Source organism: Erythranthe guttata, chromosome 14 (genome assembly GCF_056151865.1).
Source record: "Erythranthe guttata isolate IM_541 chromosome 14, IM_541, whole genome shotgun sequence".
Classification (NCBI taxonomy): Eukaryota; Viridiplantae; Streptophyta; class Magnoliopsida; order Lamiales; family Phrymaceae; genus Erythranthe; species Erythranthe guttata.
The window spans coordinates 21,396,934-21,412,549 of NC_142546.1; the positions used below are offsets into that span (position 1 = coordinate 21,396,934).

Below are 15,616 nucleotides of genomic sequence, written 5' to 3' on the forward strand. Positions count from 1 at the left end.
ATATTTTTGTGTTGATTTTGTGCATACTTAATTTTCAAAAAATATAATATATATATATATATATATATTGTTACATATTGAAGCCTACGAATTATATATAATTTACAAACACCAATAGAAGAGTGATATAGAGACATAAGAGTCTTTTAACCATAGACAATTTAGAGGTTTTATCCAAGACGAGTTTTGAATTTTTTTTCCGTAGAAAAGTGTTTCCATTTTTTTTATTATTACTAGAAACGTCCTCGAAACTTTTAAATATTTACGGAAACAACGCCGAAAATATTTACCCACTTTTATAACTATAAATTGAAACATATCTAATTCAATCCCCCCACCCCCACACACACACACAAAAACACATATTATCACAATGATTTTGGGCTCAAATTCATACATGGCACGGTTTTTAGCTATCGCGTGCTAGCATGCGCTATGGAAGCCGCCCAACGGGCAGAGGGGCAGTCACAAATAGGGTGCAGTCAGAAAACGGGTTCTTGCGTGCTATGTCGGTTTCGCTGTCGTGCTACCAATCTTGTGCAACTTCAAATATTGGATGTATCACTTCTTGCTTTGGTACACCAAAACCATCCAAGCACGGTTGATTTTATTACTTACAATATTAAAAAAATAATTCCACAGTTTATGATTATTTAGTCATATAGTTAAGATCAATTACTTGAGTTAAAGCCTTAATGTATGTTTTTGATGTAATAATCTCTCAACATGTATCCCTTCTTGAATTAATAAAGAAACTATTTATATAAATTATATATCATGAAATCTTTTTCCTAACGGATGAATGATACCATGGTTTTGAGGAATAATTAATATACAGTATACAAAGTAGTCTGCTCCACAAAGTGGCCAATGCTTTGAATAAGGAAGGAAGGTAATAAATATTAAATGGGTAATAAGAATAGAGTTTGTTATTTGTCCCACATCGGTTGTGATAGACAAAAATGGTAGAGAAATAGACTATAAAATAAGAGGGCCCTGCGTTGTAGAAGCTCATACCTTTCTCGGCCTTTTGGCTAAGATCAAGTGTAGTATCTGTTCTTATCAGTTTAATATCTGATATGTGGGCCATCGGCCCACACGATATTAAATTAATTTTTTTAGGGGGAGGGCCCGCCACGTCAGCTTGCTGACTGGGCCTTCGCGCGTCGCCCATGCGTTGCACTACTGCACGGGCCTGGCGCACCCCACCCAATTCTAGTTCAATATTTTATTTATTCTGTACATAATTTCAAATTCAATTCGGTCTAACTAAATTATCATAATTTTTATTTGATGTTGATAAATCTGTAAAATTTGAATATAATTTTGAAACAAGCTGTAAATTTGTTTGAGTAGTAACTCCACCAAAGTTGAAAGAAGCTGTACAACTAACTAAAAGGCTTTACGAAGGAACATAAGAGTCGGTTTGATTCCTATGTAAGGATGAAACGAGTTTGAACGAACATAAGAGTCGGTTTGATTCCTATGTAAGGATGAAACGAGTTTTCGTTGGCGTATAAAACTTATTTGTCCTCTTTTTAACGGGGGAAAGCACAAATTTCTTGCTCAGGAAATATGCACATATTATCTTCAACAACCAGTTACGTATCTATAGCAAATTCCAACGTCTAACAGAAAATACGATATATTCCGTGCACTCGATTATCAATAAGAAACATATCCTTAAAACATGGTGTGGCATTGCATGCACAATATGCTAGGCCTCAAAAGTAAGCATTCCCTCCATGTGAATTTTACAAGTCAGATATGGTACAAATCAAGAAATCGATGGATCTTGCTTCGTGCATAATATCGGAAGAGTACTAGATGGTTCTAACCCAGACTTTATCATACTTGCAAGAAGATTCCGAGCCACTTCCCATTTTCCATCGCCCAAAGTATTTGGATTGTCATATTGTAACTAGCAACATTAGGCATCAACCCCTTTTCGACCATTTCTCTCAACATCTTCAAGGCTTTATACGAGCTGCCTTCTCTGCAGTATCCGTAGATCATAGTATTGTACACCACATCATTCGGTTCGACTTTCATTTCGCCCATCGTTTTGAATAGTTTCGACACTTCTTTCATGTTTCTTGATTGCACCAACCGTTTATCAAGACCCCGTAAGTACAAACATCCGCCGCCAAATTAGTCCTCTTCATGTACGAAAGTACTTCAAGCGCCTTCTCCATGTTATTCCATTTAACGAAGAAATTAATTAAGATAGTGTAGGTTACTTTCGATGGAGAAAGGCCTCTTTCCTCCATCTCACGTACAAAGTCCAATACTTGCAATGAATTTTCACTTCTCGAGCATCCCGAAATCAAGATATTGTACGTAATTACCGAAGGAGATAAACCAGATGACTTTAGTTGAGCGAACAAATTTAAAGCTAGATCGATTCCTGGTAATAGTGTTTCTTGTCCTATCGTGCGCGACGGAGGCTGCCCAACGGGCAGAAGGGCAGTCACAAATCGCGCAGTGCCTTATAGGGTGCGGCCAGACAATGGGTTCTTGCGTGTTGGGTTGCGGTACGTCGAGCCCGCTTTCGTGCCTCCAAGCTTGTGCAACTTCAAATATCGGATGCATCACTTCTTGCTTTGGCACCACACCGAAACCAACCAAGCGTGCTTGATTTATTCATAATTTAATTCAGTCCTATATGCAAAATTAGTTTGAGCTAAGGCTATTATTGTTGTGTGTGTGTTGATGTAATCTCTCATCATGGTCTTTGAATAAATAAAATAAAAAGCTATTTATATATCATTCGATCTTTCGTTATGGATAACCGATGCGACACGGCCGGAAAAGGACAGTTTAATTTTCTGAGGTAATGCTTCAAAACAATCAATAGCCTCGTCGGGCAATAGTTGTCGGACCTTAGTCGTTATGGGACATGCGTTTTTGCACCATATTTCTCGACTTACCGTCATGATTTGAGAGGTCATGCTTTTTTTGATATAATTCTTGCAATAAATTCAACGTATTTGTTAGGTTATGTATATATTTTTCTCAGCCCAAAATTCGGACCATCATGAAAATCGGTTTGTTTCCTATTTCTTGATCTTTTAGTACCCTCCTCGAGTTTGAGCGTCTGCGTACACACTTATTTGTCCTGTTTCTTAATGAGCTAAGCACATAATTAATTGCTCGAACGCATCCTTCTCAAGAAGTATGAAGCACAAGACAAATATGCACATATTATCTTTCATTCACCAGTTCCTTATTAACAACCATAACTACAACGAGTTTCAAAGCCTAAGAAAAAACACGATAAAATTACACGCACTCGGTTATTCATAGAAAGTCTATCCAATAAAAACGTTGCACGATATGCTGTCAAGTGTCAACTCGTCAAGGACAAAAAAAACTTAATTATAGTAAATCACAACTTAAAAGAATGCATTTCACCAATTTGCTTTGAATAATAACTTCCATGCTTCTTTCATATTTCCCTTGACTGCACCAACCGTTATTGTCCCAGATCGATAAAGAGTTCATATAATGGAGAAAAGAAGTGAATATAAAATGGGAAGGCCTTCTGCTAATGAAAGGCACGCAGCCGCGCGGTGAACACATAGCGAACTATTCTTTCGCCTTTTACTAAAGAATACCGTGTGTTCGCCGCAACTCAAGCGGCATACCCCTCTTTTTGTAGGGTGTCTCTCTTTATTGAGTGACCCCATCCAACTCTAGTTAAATATTTGCACTTGTTGTTGGCTCGCATGTATTATGGACTAGGGAAGTTGTTGTATATGGGAAATGTTTAAATATTAAAAATATAGGGGCACTATTTTAATTTAAATAAAATATTATAACGTTTGATTATGTACTTATCGTTAATTTTACAAGTTCTAATCCGAATTACAGTTTCGACATATAAATTTATGTTAGTATGGAATTTGCAACTACAAAAAGAAGAAGTGAAATAGAGACATAAGATTCCGAGTCTTTTAACCATAGACAATATCGAGGTTTTATCTAAAACGAGTTTTGAATTTTTTTTGGGTAGTAACGTGTTTCAATTTTTTTAATTGTTACCAGAAATGTCCCCAAAACTTTTAAAATATTTACAGAAACAACGTCGAAAATGTTTCCGACATGTGTCATGGCGGTTCGGTTTCCAAAACGTGAAAACTCATGTGTATAGAAGGTTTTTGTGGATCATAGACTCTAACCAATTGCTTTGAACATAAATATGTAAGTTGGCCTTTAAAATGTACCATTTACTCTTTCACCCATACTTGCAATTATCAGACCATATTTTTCATAATTTCAGATTAGTTTTACAACTATATAAGCATTAGAAACAATTCTTTCTTGTCACCTCCCTCTTTTTTTTTTTTTAATGCAAGAAAACAAAAAAACACACCACAAAAAAAAAAAAAAGAATTGTTTATAAATAGACACACATGAGGACAATAACAGATTTCTTTTTCTACTAACAGAAAAAAATAAAAGGGAAAAAAACACTCAATCTTCCCACTTTTGTTACTATAAAATGAAACATATCTATTTCAATACCACATACAAAAACACACACATTATATATCACAATGGTTTTGGGCTCAAATTCTTACATGGCACGATTTTTAGCTATCTCGTTTCTCGTGCTAGCGTGCGCTATGGAGGCTGCCCAACGGGCAGAGGGGCAGTCGCAAATAGGGCAGTGTCTTATAGAGTGCGGCCAGAAAACGGGTTCTTGCGTGGTGGATTGCGGTATATCGGTTTCGCTCTTGTGCTACCAAGCTTGTGCAACTTCAAATACTGAATGCATCACTTCTTGCTTTGGTACACCAAAACCATTCAACCGCGGTTGATTTCAATATTTAGAATATGAAAAAAAATAGAAATTCCACGGTTTATTATTATTTAGTCATATGTTTTGATGTAATAAATATGCAGCAATTCTTGAATTAATAAAGAAACTTTTATATATAAATAATATTATACGAAGTAGTGTGCTCCACAAAGTGGCCAATGCTGTGAGTAAGGAACGAATAGGTAATAGGTAATAAGAATAGAGTTTGTTATTTGTCCCACATCGGTTGTGATAGCCAAAAATGGTAGAGAAATAGACTATAAAATAAGAGGGCCCTGCATTGTAGAAGCTCATACCTTTCTCGGCCTTTTGGCTAAGATCAAGTGTAGTATCTGTTCTTATCAGTTTAATATCTGATATGTGGACCATTGGTCCACACGATATTAAATTAATTTTTTTAGGGGGAGGGCCCGCCACGTCAGCTTGCTGACTGGGCCTTCGCGCGTCGCCCATGCGTTGCACTACTGCACGGGCCTGGCGCACCCCATCCAATTCTAGTTCAATGTTTACTGTTCTATAAGAAATAAAAACATAATTTTATTTATTTTGTCCATAATTTTATTTATTCTATCTATAATTGTAAATTCAATTTGATCCAACTAAATAATAATCATAATTTTATTTACTGTTAGTTGATAAACCAGTAAAATTGAATATAATTTTGAAACAAGCTGTAAATTTGTTGAAATAAATAACTCCACTAAAGTTGAAAGAAGCTGTACATCTAACTACAAGGCATTACGAACATAAGCGTCGGTTTGATTCCTAGTTTTCGATGGCGTATAAAACTTATTTGTCGTCTTTTTAACGTGGGAAAGCACAAATTTCTTGCTCGCATGCATTCTGCTCAGGAAATATGCACATATTTATAGTATCTATAGTAAATTCCAACGTCTAACAAAAATACGATAAGTTACATGCACTCGATTATCAATAAGAAACATATCCTTAAAGCACGGTGTGGCATTGCATGCACAATATGCCAGGCCTCAAAAGTAACCATTCCCTCCATGTGAATTTTACAAGTCAGATATGGGACAAATCAAGAAATCGATGGATCTTACTTTGTGCATAAAATCGGAAGAGTACTAGATGGTTCTAAACCGGACTTTATCATACTTGCAAGAAGATTTCGAGCCACTTCCCATTTTCCATCGCCCCAAAGTATTTGGATTGTCATGTTGTAACTAGCTACATTAGGCACCAACCCTTTTTCGACCATTTCTCTCAACATCTTCAAGGCTTTATACGAGCTGCCTTCTCTGCAGTATCCGTAGATCATTGTATTGTACACCACATCATTGGGTTCGACTTTCATTTCGCCCATCGTTTTGAATAGTTTCGATGCTTCTTTCATGTTTCCTTGATTGCACCAACCGTTTATCAAGACACCGTAAGTACAAACATCTGCTACCGAATTAGTCCTCTTCATGTACGAAAGTACTTCGAGCGCCTTCTCCATGTTATTCCATTTAACGAAGAAATTAATTAAGATAGTGTAGGTTACTTTCGATGGAGAAAGGCCTCTTTCCTCCATCTCACGTACAAAGTCCAGAACTTGCAATGAATTTTCGCTTCTCGAGCATCCCGAGATCAAGATATTGTACGTAATTACTGAAGGAGATAAACCAGAAGACTTTAGTTGATCGAACAATTTTAAAGCTAGATCGAGTCTCCCAGCATGGCAATACCCATCCATCAACATGTTATAAGTAATTATAGATGGGCTCAAACCGCAATTTTTCATCTCATCCACTAATTTGTTCGCCTCTTTGACCTTTCTTTGTAGGCACAATCCCTCGATTAAAATGTTGTAAGTCACGACATTGCATGCCACACCTCTCTCACGCATTTCGTCGAACAGTTGGAACGCCTTGTGCATTTCTCTATCGTTACAGTACGCGTTCAGCACGCAGTTGTAAGTATGCAAGTCGGGCAACGACCCTTCGCTCTTCATCTTCTCGTAAAGCTCAAACCCGTCATTTTTCAGACCTTTCTTGAAAAACCCGTTTATCAAAGCGGTGTAAGTATACTGATTAGCAACCAATCCCATTTCTCCCATTTGAGAAAAGAGTTTCTTTGCCTTCTCAACCTCACCCTTCTTACAGCAGCCATCGATCAATGTAGTGTACACAACTACATTAGGAGTCAAACCCGTTTCGCGCATTTCTCCCAAAACATCGAAACCTCTCCTTAAATCCCCACTGTCACAACAACCCTTCATCAAAATTCCAAAGGTGTAAGCATCAAATTCAACTCGTCCCTTATTTTTCTCGAACACCAACCAAGCTTGTTCAAATCCATTGCCTTTTACAACACACTTCAGCACACTATTAAAAATATTCGACGCAGGCATAAGCCCTTTATCAATCATTTCATCAAACAGAAAAAGGACGCGTTCTGTTGGCAACTGCGCTTTGGCATAAGCGCTAATGATCGTCTCGTAAACAAGAGATGAGTTGAAGTACTTCGAGTTACGCGTCAGGTACGATAAAAGAGAAGAGACTGTGAATAACGGGGATGTTATTTTATCGGAGAGCAACTGCAGAATGAGGGACTGAGCATGCAAGACCATGTTGAAAGATAAGAGATGGTAGATGATTACTGATACGGATTGGTGAGTGTGGTGGAGGTCTTGGCCGGTTGAGGAGGTGAAGAGGGAGAGCGCTTTCAGCGGCGGAGCTTTCAGCATTTTGGAAAGAAGAGCAACAGCTTGATGCTTACTTGCAGACATTTTCACAAACAGTTTGCAAGCAAGTCAGATTTTTTCAATTCCACGCACGACAAAAAAGTCTCTTCTTTAGCAGTAAACACGTTAGCTTGAGTTAAGGATTACTGGGTCAATGCAATAGATATAGAGCAGCATCTCTCCGTACATAACTTCTGAGAAAACCAAATAGAAATAGAAAATTGTATAAATCGAAGGGGAAATGTGTTTGTGTGTGTTATTATTATTCATTGTCACAGAGAGCAGCAGAGTTTGTTTTTATCAAATTGGGTGTATTAATTATTGTCCCACATCGATAAAAATTTCATATAATGGAGAAGAGAAGTGAATATAAAATGGGAAGCCCCTCGGCAAGTGAAAGGCACGCAGCCGCGCGGTGAACACATAGCGAACTATTCTTTCGCCTTTTACTAAAGAATACCGTGTGTTCGCCGCAATTCAAGCGGCATACGCCACTTTTTGTAGGGCGTCTCTCTTCACTGAGTGACCCCAACCAACTCTAGTTTAATGTTTAAAGCTGTGCTAAGGTTTCCGATTATTTTGTAGTTATGTTTAATTAATTATTTTGAAATATTTAATTAACTATATCTAGTAAATTGCCGTCAAAATTAATATTAAAATATTCATTATGGCATTGGATGGAAAGGTTAGTCATTATCAACTATGTATTTGGATTTTATTTGACGGTAGTTATTCCTAATAACTTACCGGGTCGATCTTATTCAATATTATATGACGCTAGCGCAACAGTGTCGGTTTTTTTTGTTTGGGATAAGATTGTGAAGAAGCAAGTTATCCCCGCCCCGACGGTAGCTTCTAGCTTTCCCCATCTCTCCTAAACTTCCCCCGGTCTTCGGCCCAAGCTGTATGAGGCATAAACTCGTCCCACGTAAGGTTCGGAGACCCAACCCCACCCCAACAGACTTAGGTCAACTAACACAAAGAAGATAGAGTTCACTCAACAATTGCTTGACTAATCTTCTCCTGACAACTAAATGAGTAATATATATATATACACAGTTTGCAGGATTTGGTAACAGGCAGCAATTATGAAATATACAAATTGTCCTTTTAAAAAAATTGATATTTTACCAAATAGTTATTTGCTTGCAAATTTTGGAGTTCATAACACATAATTTTAAATAAATGAGTAAAACAAAGAAGATTGTTACGTACAAATGACAGTTTATTTGTTTTCTTATTGTTTCTAACATGCGATGGGGCTTTAGACCTCTCGAAGCAAACACGGGAAATTAGATGCTACACTTGGTTATTTACACTGGGTGGATTTTAATCGTAGATCTGCACATAATCACACACACCCATGTATATGTGTGCTTAGTAGTGGGTTGGTTGTATAATCAATTCAAATATTTCACCCGATGTAAATAAAGATGTAAATAACCAGATATATCGTCTAACTCCCAACAAACACCTATCTTTATTTTTCCCTAAACAATGTACGCTCAATTCACATGTTACATATATTTCATTATCTTTAGGCAAAAGATCAGCCAATAAAAGAACACAATACAACCTTAAATTTTGCTCAAACTTTGTAGCCTGTTGTCCAATCAGGTGGGAGCTCATTGAGGTCAAACCCCAAGACTCTCGTCTGCAGGCGGCGGCAGTGCCGCTTGTGGCCGCCTAAAGCCTGCCCTTTCAAGAACCTTTTATCGCAAAACGGGCACCGATGACACCCGAAACCGCCCCCACCGCCGGAACACTCTTCGTAATCTTCACAATTTTTCGATGTCGGAATTTTACGAGCCTTCATATTATTATGGTGGGCTTTGTGTCCGCCCAAAGCCTGGTAGCTCTTAAAACACCGCTCGCATACGTCACAAACATGCGGTTTTTCCGGATCATTAATTCCGTCACTAAAAATTACCGACGGATTTACAATCTCGTCGCTGTTTGCTGGATTTGGATCGGACGCATCCGAAACAGATGAATCCAGCTTCCTCTTCTTAGGTGGCAGGTTTTGTTCTGCCAGGGCCTTCTGTTTTCCAGGCCTGTGTGATCTCTTCCGTGTTTTCGACCATACAGGCAACGATAAAAGGAATCTTTCCAGGGAACAAACGGAATCTGAAAAGATGCTGTTTTTCATCCCTGGAATTGGTGGTTGCATTTTTCCCCTCCTCTCTGCATGGTTTCTCATCTGCACTAACAGAGACTTGTCTGTGATGAATGTTTGATCACAGACAGGTGATTTTAGGTTTCTCTCATGAACTAATTTAAGCTCCATTTTACTATGAAACTGCAATTTTTTGAGCTCTTTCACAACCTCTATGGTTTTCTTTTTTTTTTTTTTTAATTTTTTTTTAATAATAATTTATAAGAGAAATAATATGGGAAAAAAGTTTGCAATCTGTGATAAGAAAATCTGTGATATTATAATCTGTGAAATAAAGTTTGATGTTACTTACCAAGAAACTATAACGGATTGTGTAAAGTGTTTTAATACGCCATATTCATTAAACACTAAATGAAATTTAGAAATTTAGGGAAGTAGTCTTCGGTTTCTTTTACATTGCAGCTTATTAATTATATTTTCTCATTCACCAATAATAAAATTTTGTAATATTTTAATGAGATTCTTGTCATAAATTTCTTGATATTGCATTTTTTTTTATAAATGAAGCTATTTTTGTAATGGGATTGCATATTTGGATTGTTAGCATAAATTTTTATTTCACTTTTCTTTTTTGACATATGGGGACAAAATTGTCATTTTGTTCTTGGTCAAGATTTGGTTGGATGTAACAAATTTTGAAATGAGGTAATATTGAATTAAAAAAAAACAGTAATGTTTGGACTTTGGATAATTACAACCATCTCTATCAACTATGAATTGTCTCACACGTTCATTCTCGCAGTGTAAACTTTACCTACTAAATGAGGGAATGATTGGAATTATTCAAACATTAGAGGATTTTTAGTAATTCGACTTTGAATATTAGTCTTTTAAACCCTTGATATAATACAAATATAAAATGAAACACCACATTACAATAGAAGACTTATTAAGAATCCCAACTGCATGAGAATGCTTACAAACATAACCATTATTTCTTCAAACTGAAATTATTTCTCCGGCGTTGTTATTATTATTACTACTATTATTATTACGAGTTGTGCTTGCCAAAGTTCAATGTCTATTTATAAGACCAAGCATTCTCGAACCTTGTCCATCTTTTTGCTTTTCGTGCTACCGTAAGTCTTTCCGCTCTTCATTTTCTTGGGTCCTTGTTTCCTTGCTTCGATCCTTTGTTTCCGCTTTCTGCACCACATTTCATTATTATTTTTCCAACTTTTTTCTTTTCTTTTCTTTCCGTGTCACGACTCGTGAGAAAATAAACGAAGCCTAATAAATTTACACTTTATAAGAGTTAAATCACATTTTTTCCTTCGAAATCACTAACATTTAGAATACAAAATTCAAAAAATTATAGTAATAATAATTCGGATGAATTTATCAACAAAAATGTTTTCGAAATCTCTGTTTATAATTTTTAACTCCAAAATCGAAAAGCAATGCACGATTCTATATTTCCATCACTTCAAATGAGTTGTGTAGGTGTGTGCTTTAACAAAAAGTAATGTTATTCGGATGAATTTCCATAATTTTTTTTAACATAGAGGAAAAAATGGTCAGGTTATTCGTTCTTTTTTGGTAGTTTCTTCATTTTCTTCTTCCTTTCAACTTGGAATATCAAAAAACTATCAAGTTCAGCTATCATAATCATAAAAGATTTTCAATCAGTTTTATCAAAACAAGCCGAAGTCCATTTCCGAAGTGTACAACGAGTACGGAATTTACCATTTATTTACGCACAACGATAAATGGTACACACTACGCTCGCAGTTGGGTCACATATGGTGCCCGCAAGTTCATTTCTCCCTATGCAATACAACCGCCGATGAGTTATCTAAACTCCAAAGCAGAAAAAATAGGTTAAGAAATCAATACCCGTTCTGTTTTTCACCCACAATTTCAGGACCTAATAGACTACGCGAAGAGGGTGGTAATTTGATCTGGTTAAAACGGCAATTGTAGAAGAAGGGAAACTCGGAGATCCCTAGATATTATTCCATTATTTCGGTAAACAATTAAATAGGCTCGACCTTTAAAAAAGGAAACGCATAGAGGTCCAAGAACCAGATGCCCATAACAAATATGGTGTGGAGCCATGATCAAGAATCAAGAATCTCGAGATCCCTAGATATTATTTTGATAATATGCTGCATTATTGTCCACTCAGAAAACACTCGAAAATATAGACACCCCTTGTGAGCACTAACAGAGTGTGTGGGGCTTTACTGGGAATCAAATATGTAGTAGCAGTAGCACAACCACATATTCGATGCTGAATAAAGGAGTCCCACTGAATAAGTATCGGAAGCAATCCTTTCACTCTAATGGCAGAATCAGAGGCCAGTGGGGTTACGAAATCTACATCAAGATACGAAACGACCGTCCAGCACTTAATCAAGAATCTTAGAGGTGGAAAAAGTATCTTAATTTGGTTATATAGAAGCTAAAAGATTAATGTATCTTATCCTGGGATATGCACAAAAAGGGTTCATGAGTTTTACTAGAAAATAAGAACGAAGAGACTTGACCTAGACCTCTAAAAAGAACAAAAACTAAACAAGGTTGAGAAATTGGGATACCGACAAACTAGTCACCCGTAAAAGAAAAGATCAAAAACCAAAAAGTTCTCCAAATGTTCTAGAAGTTCAAAACATGAAATTTTAAGATAAGTAGAGTCGAAGAAGGTACACAGAACACAACCATATACTTGAAAAAAAAAATGCAAACAGGATAAAAGTCGAGCAGCCAAACAAAGCTAATAATGCCAAAAAAGCATACCCTAGCTGAAACAGAAAATATAATCAAACTTATCTGCCCTGTTTCATTTTTTTTTTTTTGGGTTCAATCTTAAATAGTTTTTAAAAGAAGACTTAAGTTTGGAGTTGGTCAAGATCTCACTTGGCCATCATGACCTTGACGAATTCCTCGTAGTTGATCTGACCATCACCATCCACGTCAGCCTCACGGATCATTTCATCAACCTCCTCATCAGTCAGCTTCTCACCGAGATTCGTCATGACATGGCGAAGCTCAGCTGCAGAAATGAATCCATTCTGGTCCTTGTCGAAAACCCTGAAAGCTTCCTTGAGCTCCTCCTCGGAATCAGTGTCCTTCATTTTCCGGGCCATCAGATTGAGGAACTCTGGGAAGTCGATTGTACCGTTGCCATCAGCATCGACCTCGTTGATCATGTCCTGAAGTTCAGCCTCGGTGGGGTTCTGTCCCAAAGAACGCATGACAGTTCCGAGCTCCTTGGTGGTGATGCAACCTATCAAGGAATTCACCAGAAATTATAAGAAAAGGAGAAATTCGAAAGTCACTGTAGCGCAGAATAGTTACAGTTTTCACATGGCTGATACCACATCATAGTTTATCTAGCAAAAATCTGTATCAACTTGAAAGATTTAAGGTGCGAAAAAAATCTGAAAGTTAAAATGAGACCACAAATCCACAGATCAACAAAAGCAATAGATGTTAAGAGAATAGAATACTACTAACGTTAAAATATGAAGGAAAAAAAGATGAATATATAGAAAACCAAGTGAAGTCTTAATGACAAGTTCATGGACTCCGAGTTGGTGAACTACACGAATATTTTTCAATTACTTATGGTTCAAAACCCCTCGTCCCATCCGAGCTGTAATATAATTCCGAGCAGAAGATCGAACTGATGAAATTCCCTCCTTTCCATAATATAAAAGACAATAAAAAACCATTCCAACAAAAGAAGAAGCCTTACCTCAAGTTACATAGGCAATACTAGACTAGTTGGCCAACGAATAATTGCATCAGCAAACATAAAAAATTCCCCAATCACATAAATGCAACACGTAATTTGATAAATAAGGAGACAAAATATGTTAACTACCTATGAACAACAAAATGAGCAGAACCAAAGTCTGCCTCAAATATGAGCACATAACCAACACTATTCGCCGTGGTTGTATGTACCACAACAAGCAGCAGAGCAGCATCTAGCACATCAATTATAACATAAAAAATTCCATGTTTCCCTGTCTATCAATCAAAATAAAGAATCCCAAACCAATGAACATAAAAACCACAAGGAAAACATCTACCACGCATCAAAAGTGCATTCATTCCCAAAATACACACGTTCATTAACACAGTTCATACAACCACAAAAACTCCAGCACCAAGGGCGGCAAAACACCACAAAACTCCACCACCTACGGGCATCAATACAGCCTGCGATCTATATTTCGCGCAAAATCAATAACAAATCACACGAACACCAACAAAGGCGCCAACAAAATCAACATCTCACGCGTAAACCAATAGCCATTACGAGTACTCAGATCTACTCAGAAACACGTGAAAACTCAAAAAATACACACACACACACAAAAAACGAATCAAATGACGAACAAGTCAGAGTAAATCTAGATACGAATAAGCGGTATGTAATTAAAGCAACTGACCGTCTCCATCCTTGTCGAACAGAGAGAAAGCTTCCTTGAATTCTGAGATCTGATCGTCGGTCAGCTGATCCGCCATTTCTTTTGTTCTTTTCGGAGAGCTTTTTTTTCTTCCTCTTAGGCAATAATACAAACACCAGTGTGTGTGTGTGTGTGTGTGTGTGTGTATGCGAATTGTTAGATAGAGAGAGAAGAATGGGTCAACGAAGAAAATGAAGGAAAGCGTGGGGCTATTATATAAAATCGGAATAGGGTGGGGTGGGGGTTCATTTTCTTTTTTCTTTTCTTTTTTAATTTCCATATTATTTATTTTATTTATTACTTTTGAACAAAATTAAATGAGAAATTCTTGTCTTGCTTTTCTCAACCAATAATGTGCACTTTTACTTTATTCTTCTTTTGCTAATATTCTATCCTCTTTTTATTTTCCCTTCTTTTTATTTTTATGTAAAATTTCGTTGCGTTAAGAAAAATCTGCATCAAATCTTCGGTCGTTTTACTATGTATAAATCTCGTTTATTTTTATTTTTTATTTGTAAAAAGAATTATGTTGCACAAATTGTTACGAACATGTATTTCGTACATCAAATATGCGACAAAATATGGTTTCTAAAGTGTTTCGGATTTAAGGGACAAATTTAGCCTTATATAATATAATATTTACAAGTGGACCGTACAAGTTTTGAGTATACCAAAAATTAAACAAAGTCCAATTATTTAATTAATCATGGCTAACGAAACGAGGCTTAAGAATATTATGACGACTTCAACATATGTGAGTATGAAGTTAAGAATAAAGCACTTTTTTTGGTTGTGTGTAATTCCCCTAATCTTGACAATCACATTTGTTATTTGTATATCAAAATGAAAGGCATCTCTTTCCTTTTCTTGGAATAGTAATTTAGGTATAGGATTCGAATAGTGATGCATTTCTGCGTAAAACTATTTGGTAGTTTTTAACATTTTATGTTGTTATTATGTATATGATTTTTTTTTAAAAAGACTAATGTGTAATAATGTAATTTTATGAACATGATGATTTTCATCAATTTTTAAATATACAAATATTTGTAATATTGTGAAGGTACTTGAGTTGATGTAGCATAAAAGTGAGAGAAAGGATTTTTTAAAATAAAACTTGTTAGTTGTTACGAACAAGATCACTCACGAAATGTATTGTTCCAAGTATTAGTTTCTCCGTTTATTTTACTCGGAAACGAGTATATTGTTGTTCGATTATCTCTCGATTTTGTCGGTTCTTTTTGCTTGTTCGGTTTTTCAGAACTTTGACACGCATTGCTAACTGTTATTTACGATTTCTGTGGCATTCGTGAATCTTGTCTTCATTTTTACGACGTACGATCATATCACTTTATGTTGCCTTTCTGCACCATTGATCTAAAACGCTCATACGTACACACTGTATTTATTTGTATGAATAATGTGACGGTCCTATGACTACTTCGACAGAAATTTATCGATGCTTGCAGGATTGATCGTTGGGTTGTTGTAAACTTCTCAGCCAG

At 36.3% G+C, this 15,616-nt stretch overlaps 2 protein-coding genes and 4 non-coding genes across 8 annotated transcripts; 4 read left to right on the top strand and 2 right to left on the bottom strand.

The window, feature by feature from the left end:
• The first annotated feature begins 1,013 nt into the window (after positions 1–1,013).
• On the top strand, positions 1,014–1,209 carry LOC148765431 (U2 spliceosomal RNA). The gene has a single exon (XR_016030007.1). It is a non-coding gene; the product is annotated as a U2 spliceosomal RNA (small nuclear RNA).
• Positions 1,210–1,629: 420 nt separating this feature from the next.
• LOC105958674 (Pentatricopeptide repeat (PPR-like) superfamily protein) lies at positions 1,630–7,795 on the bottom strand. The gene is made up of 3 exons (XM_088812807.1): positions 5,888–7,795; positions 2,309–2,633; positions 1,630–2,095 (listed from the first exon to the last, which is right to left on the bottom strand). Exons 1-3 carry the CDS (start codon positions 7,557–7,559, stop codon positions 1,849–1,851), a joined length of 2,244 nt encoding a protein of 747 aa, XP_088668933.1. The 5' UTR covers positions 7,560–7,795; the 3' UTR covers positions 1,630–1,848.
• On the top strand, positions 3,564–3,685 carry LOC148765432 (U5 spliceosomal RNA). The gene has a single exon (XR_016030002.1). It is a non-coding gene; the product is annotated as a U5 spliceosomal RNA (small nuclear RNA).
• On the top strand, positions 5,118–5,313 carry LOC148765433 (U2 spliceosomal RNA). Its single transcript, XR_016030005.1, has one exon. It is a non-coding gene; the product is annotated as a U2 spliceosomal RNA (small nuclear RNA).
• Positions 7,796–7,920: 125 nt separating the features above from the next.
• On the top strand, positions 7,921–8,042 carry LOC148765434 (U5 spliceosomal RNA). The gene has a single exon (XR_016029998.1). It is a non-coding gene; the product is annotated as a U5 spliceosomal RNA (small nuclear RNA).
• A 2,446-nt stretch (positions 8,043–10,488) lies between these two features.
• On the bottom strand, positions 10,489–14,335 carry LOC105958987 (calmodulin-7). Of its 3 annotated transcripts, none has more exons than XM_012982994.2 (3): positions 14,094–14,335; positions 12,550–12,919; positions 10,489–10,836 (listed from the first exon to the last, which is right to left on the bottom strand). In XM_012982994.2, exons 1-3 carry the CDS (start codon positions 14,167–14,169, stop codon positions 10,716–10,718), a joined length of 567 nt encoding a protein of 188 aa, XP_012838448.1. In that variant the 5' UTR covers positions 14,170–14,335; the 3' UTR covers positions 10,489–10,715. The 3 variants fall into 3 exon arrangements, with proteins under 3 accessions (XP_012838448.1, XP_012838449.2, XP_088669187.1); XM_012982995.2 differs by having other exon boundaries at positions 10,799–10,920; positions 14,094–14,281; XM_088813061.1 differs by lacking the exon at positions 10,489–10,836 and having other exon boundaries at positions 12,287–12,919; positions 14,094–14,280.
• Positions 14,336–15,616: the final 1,281 nt, after the last annotated feature.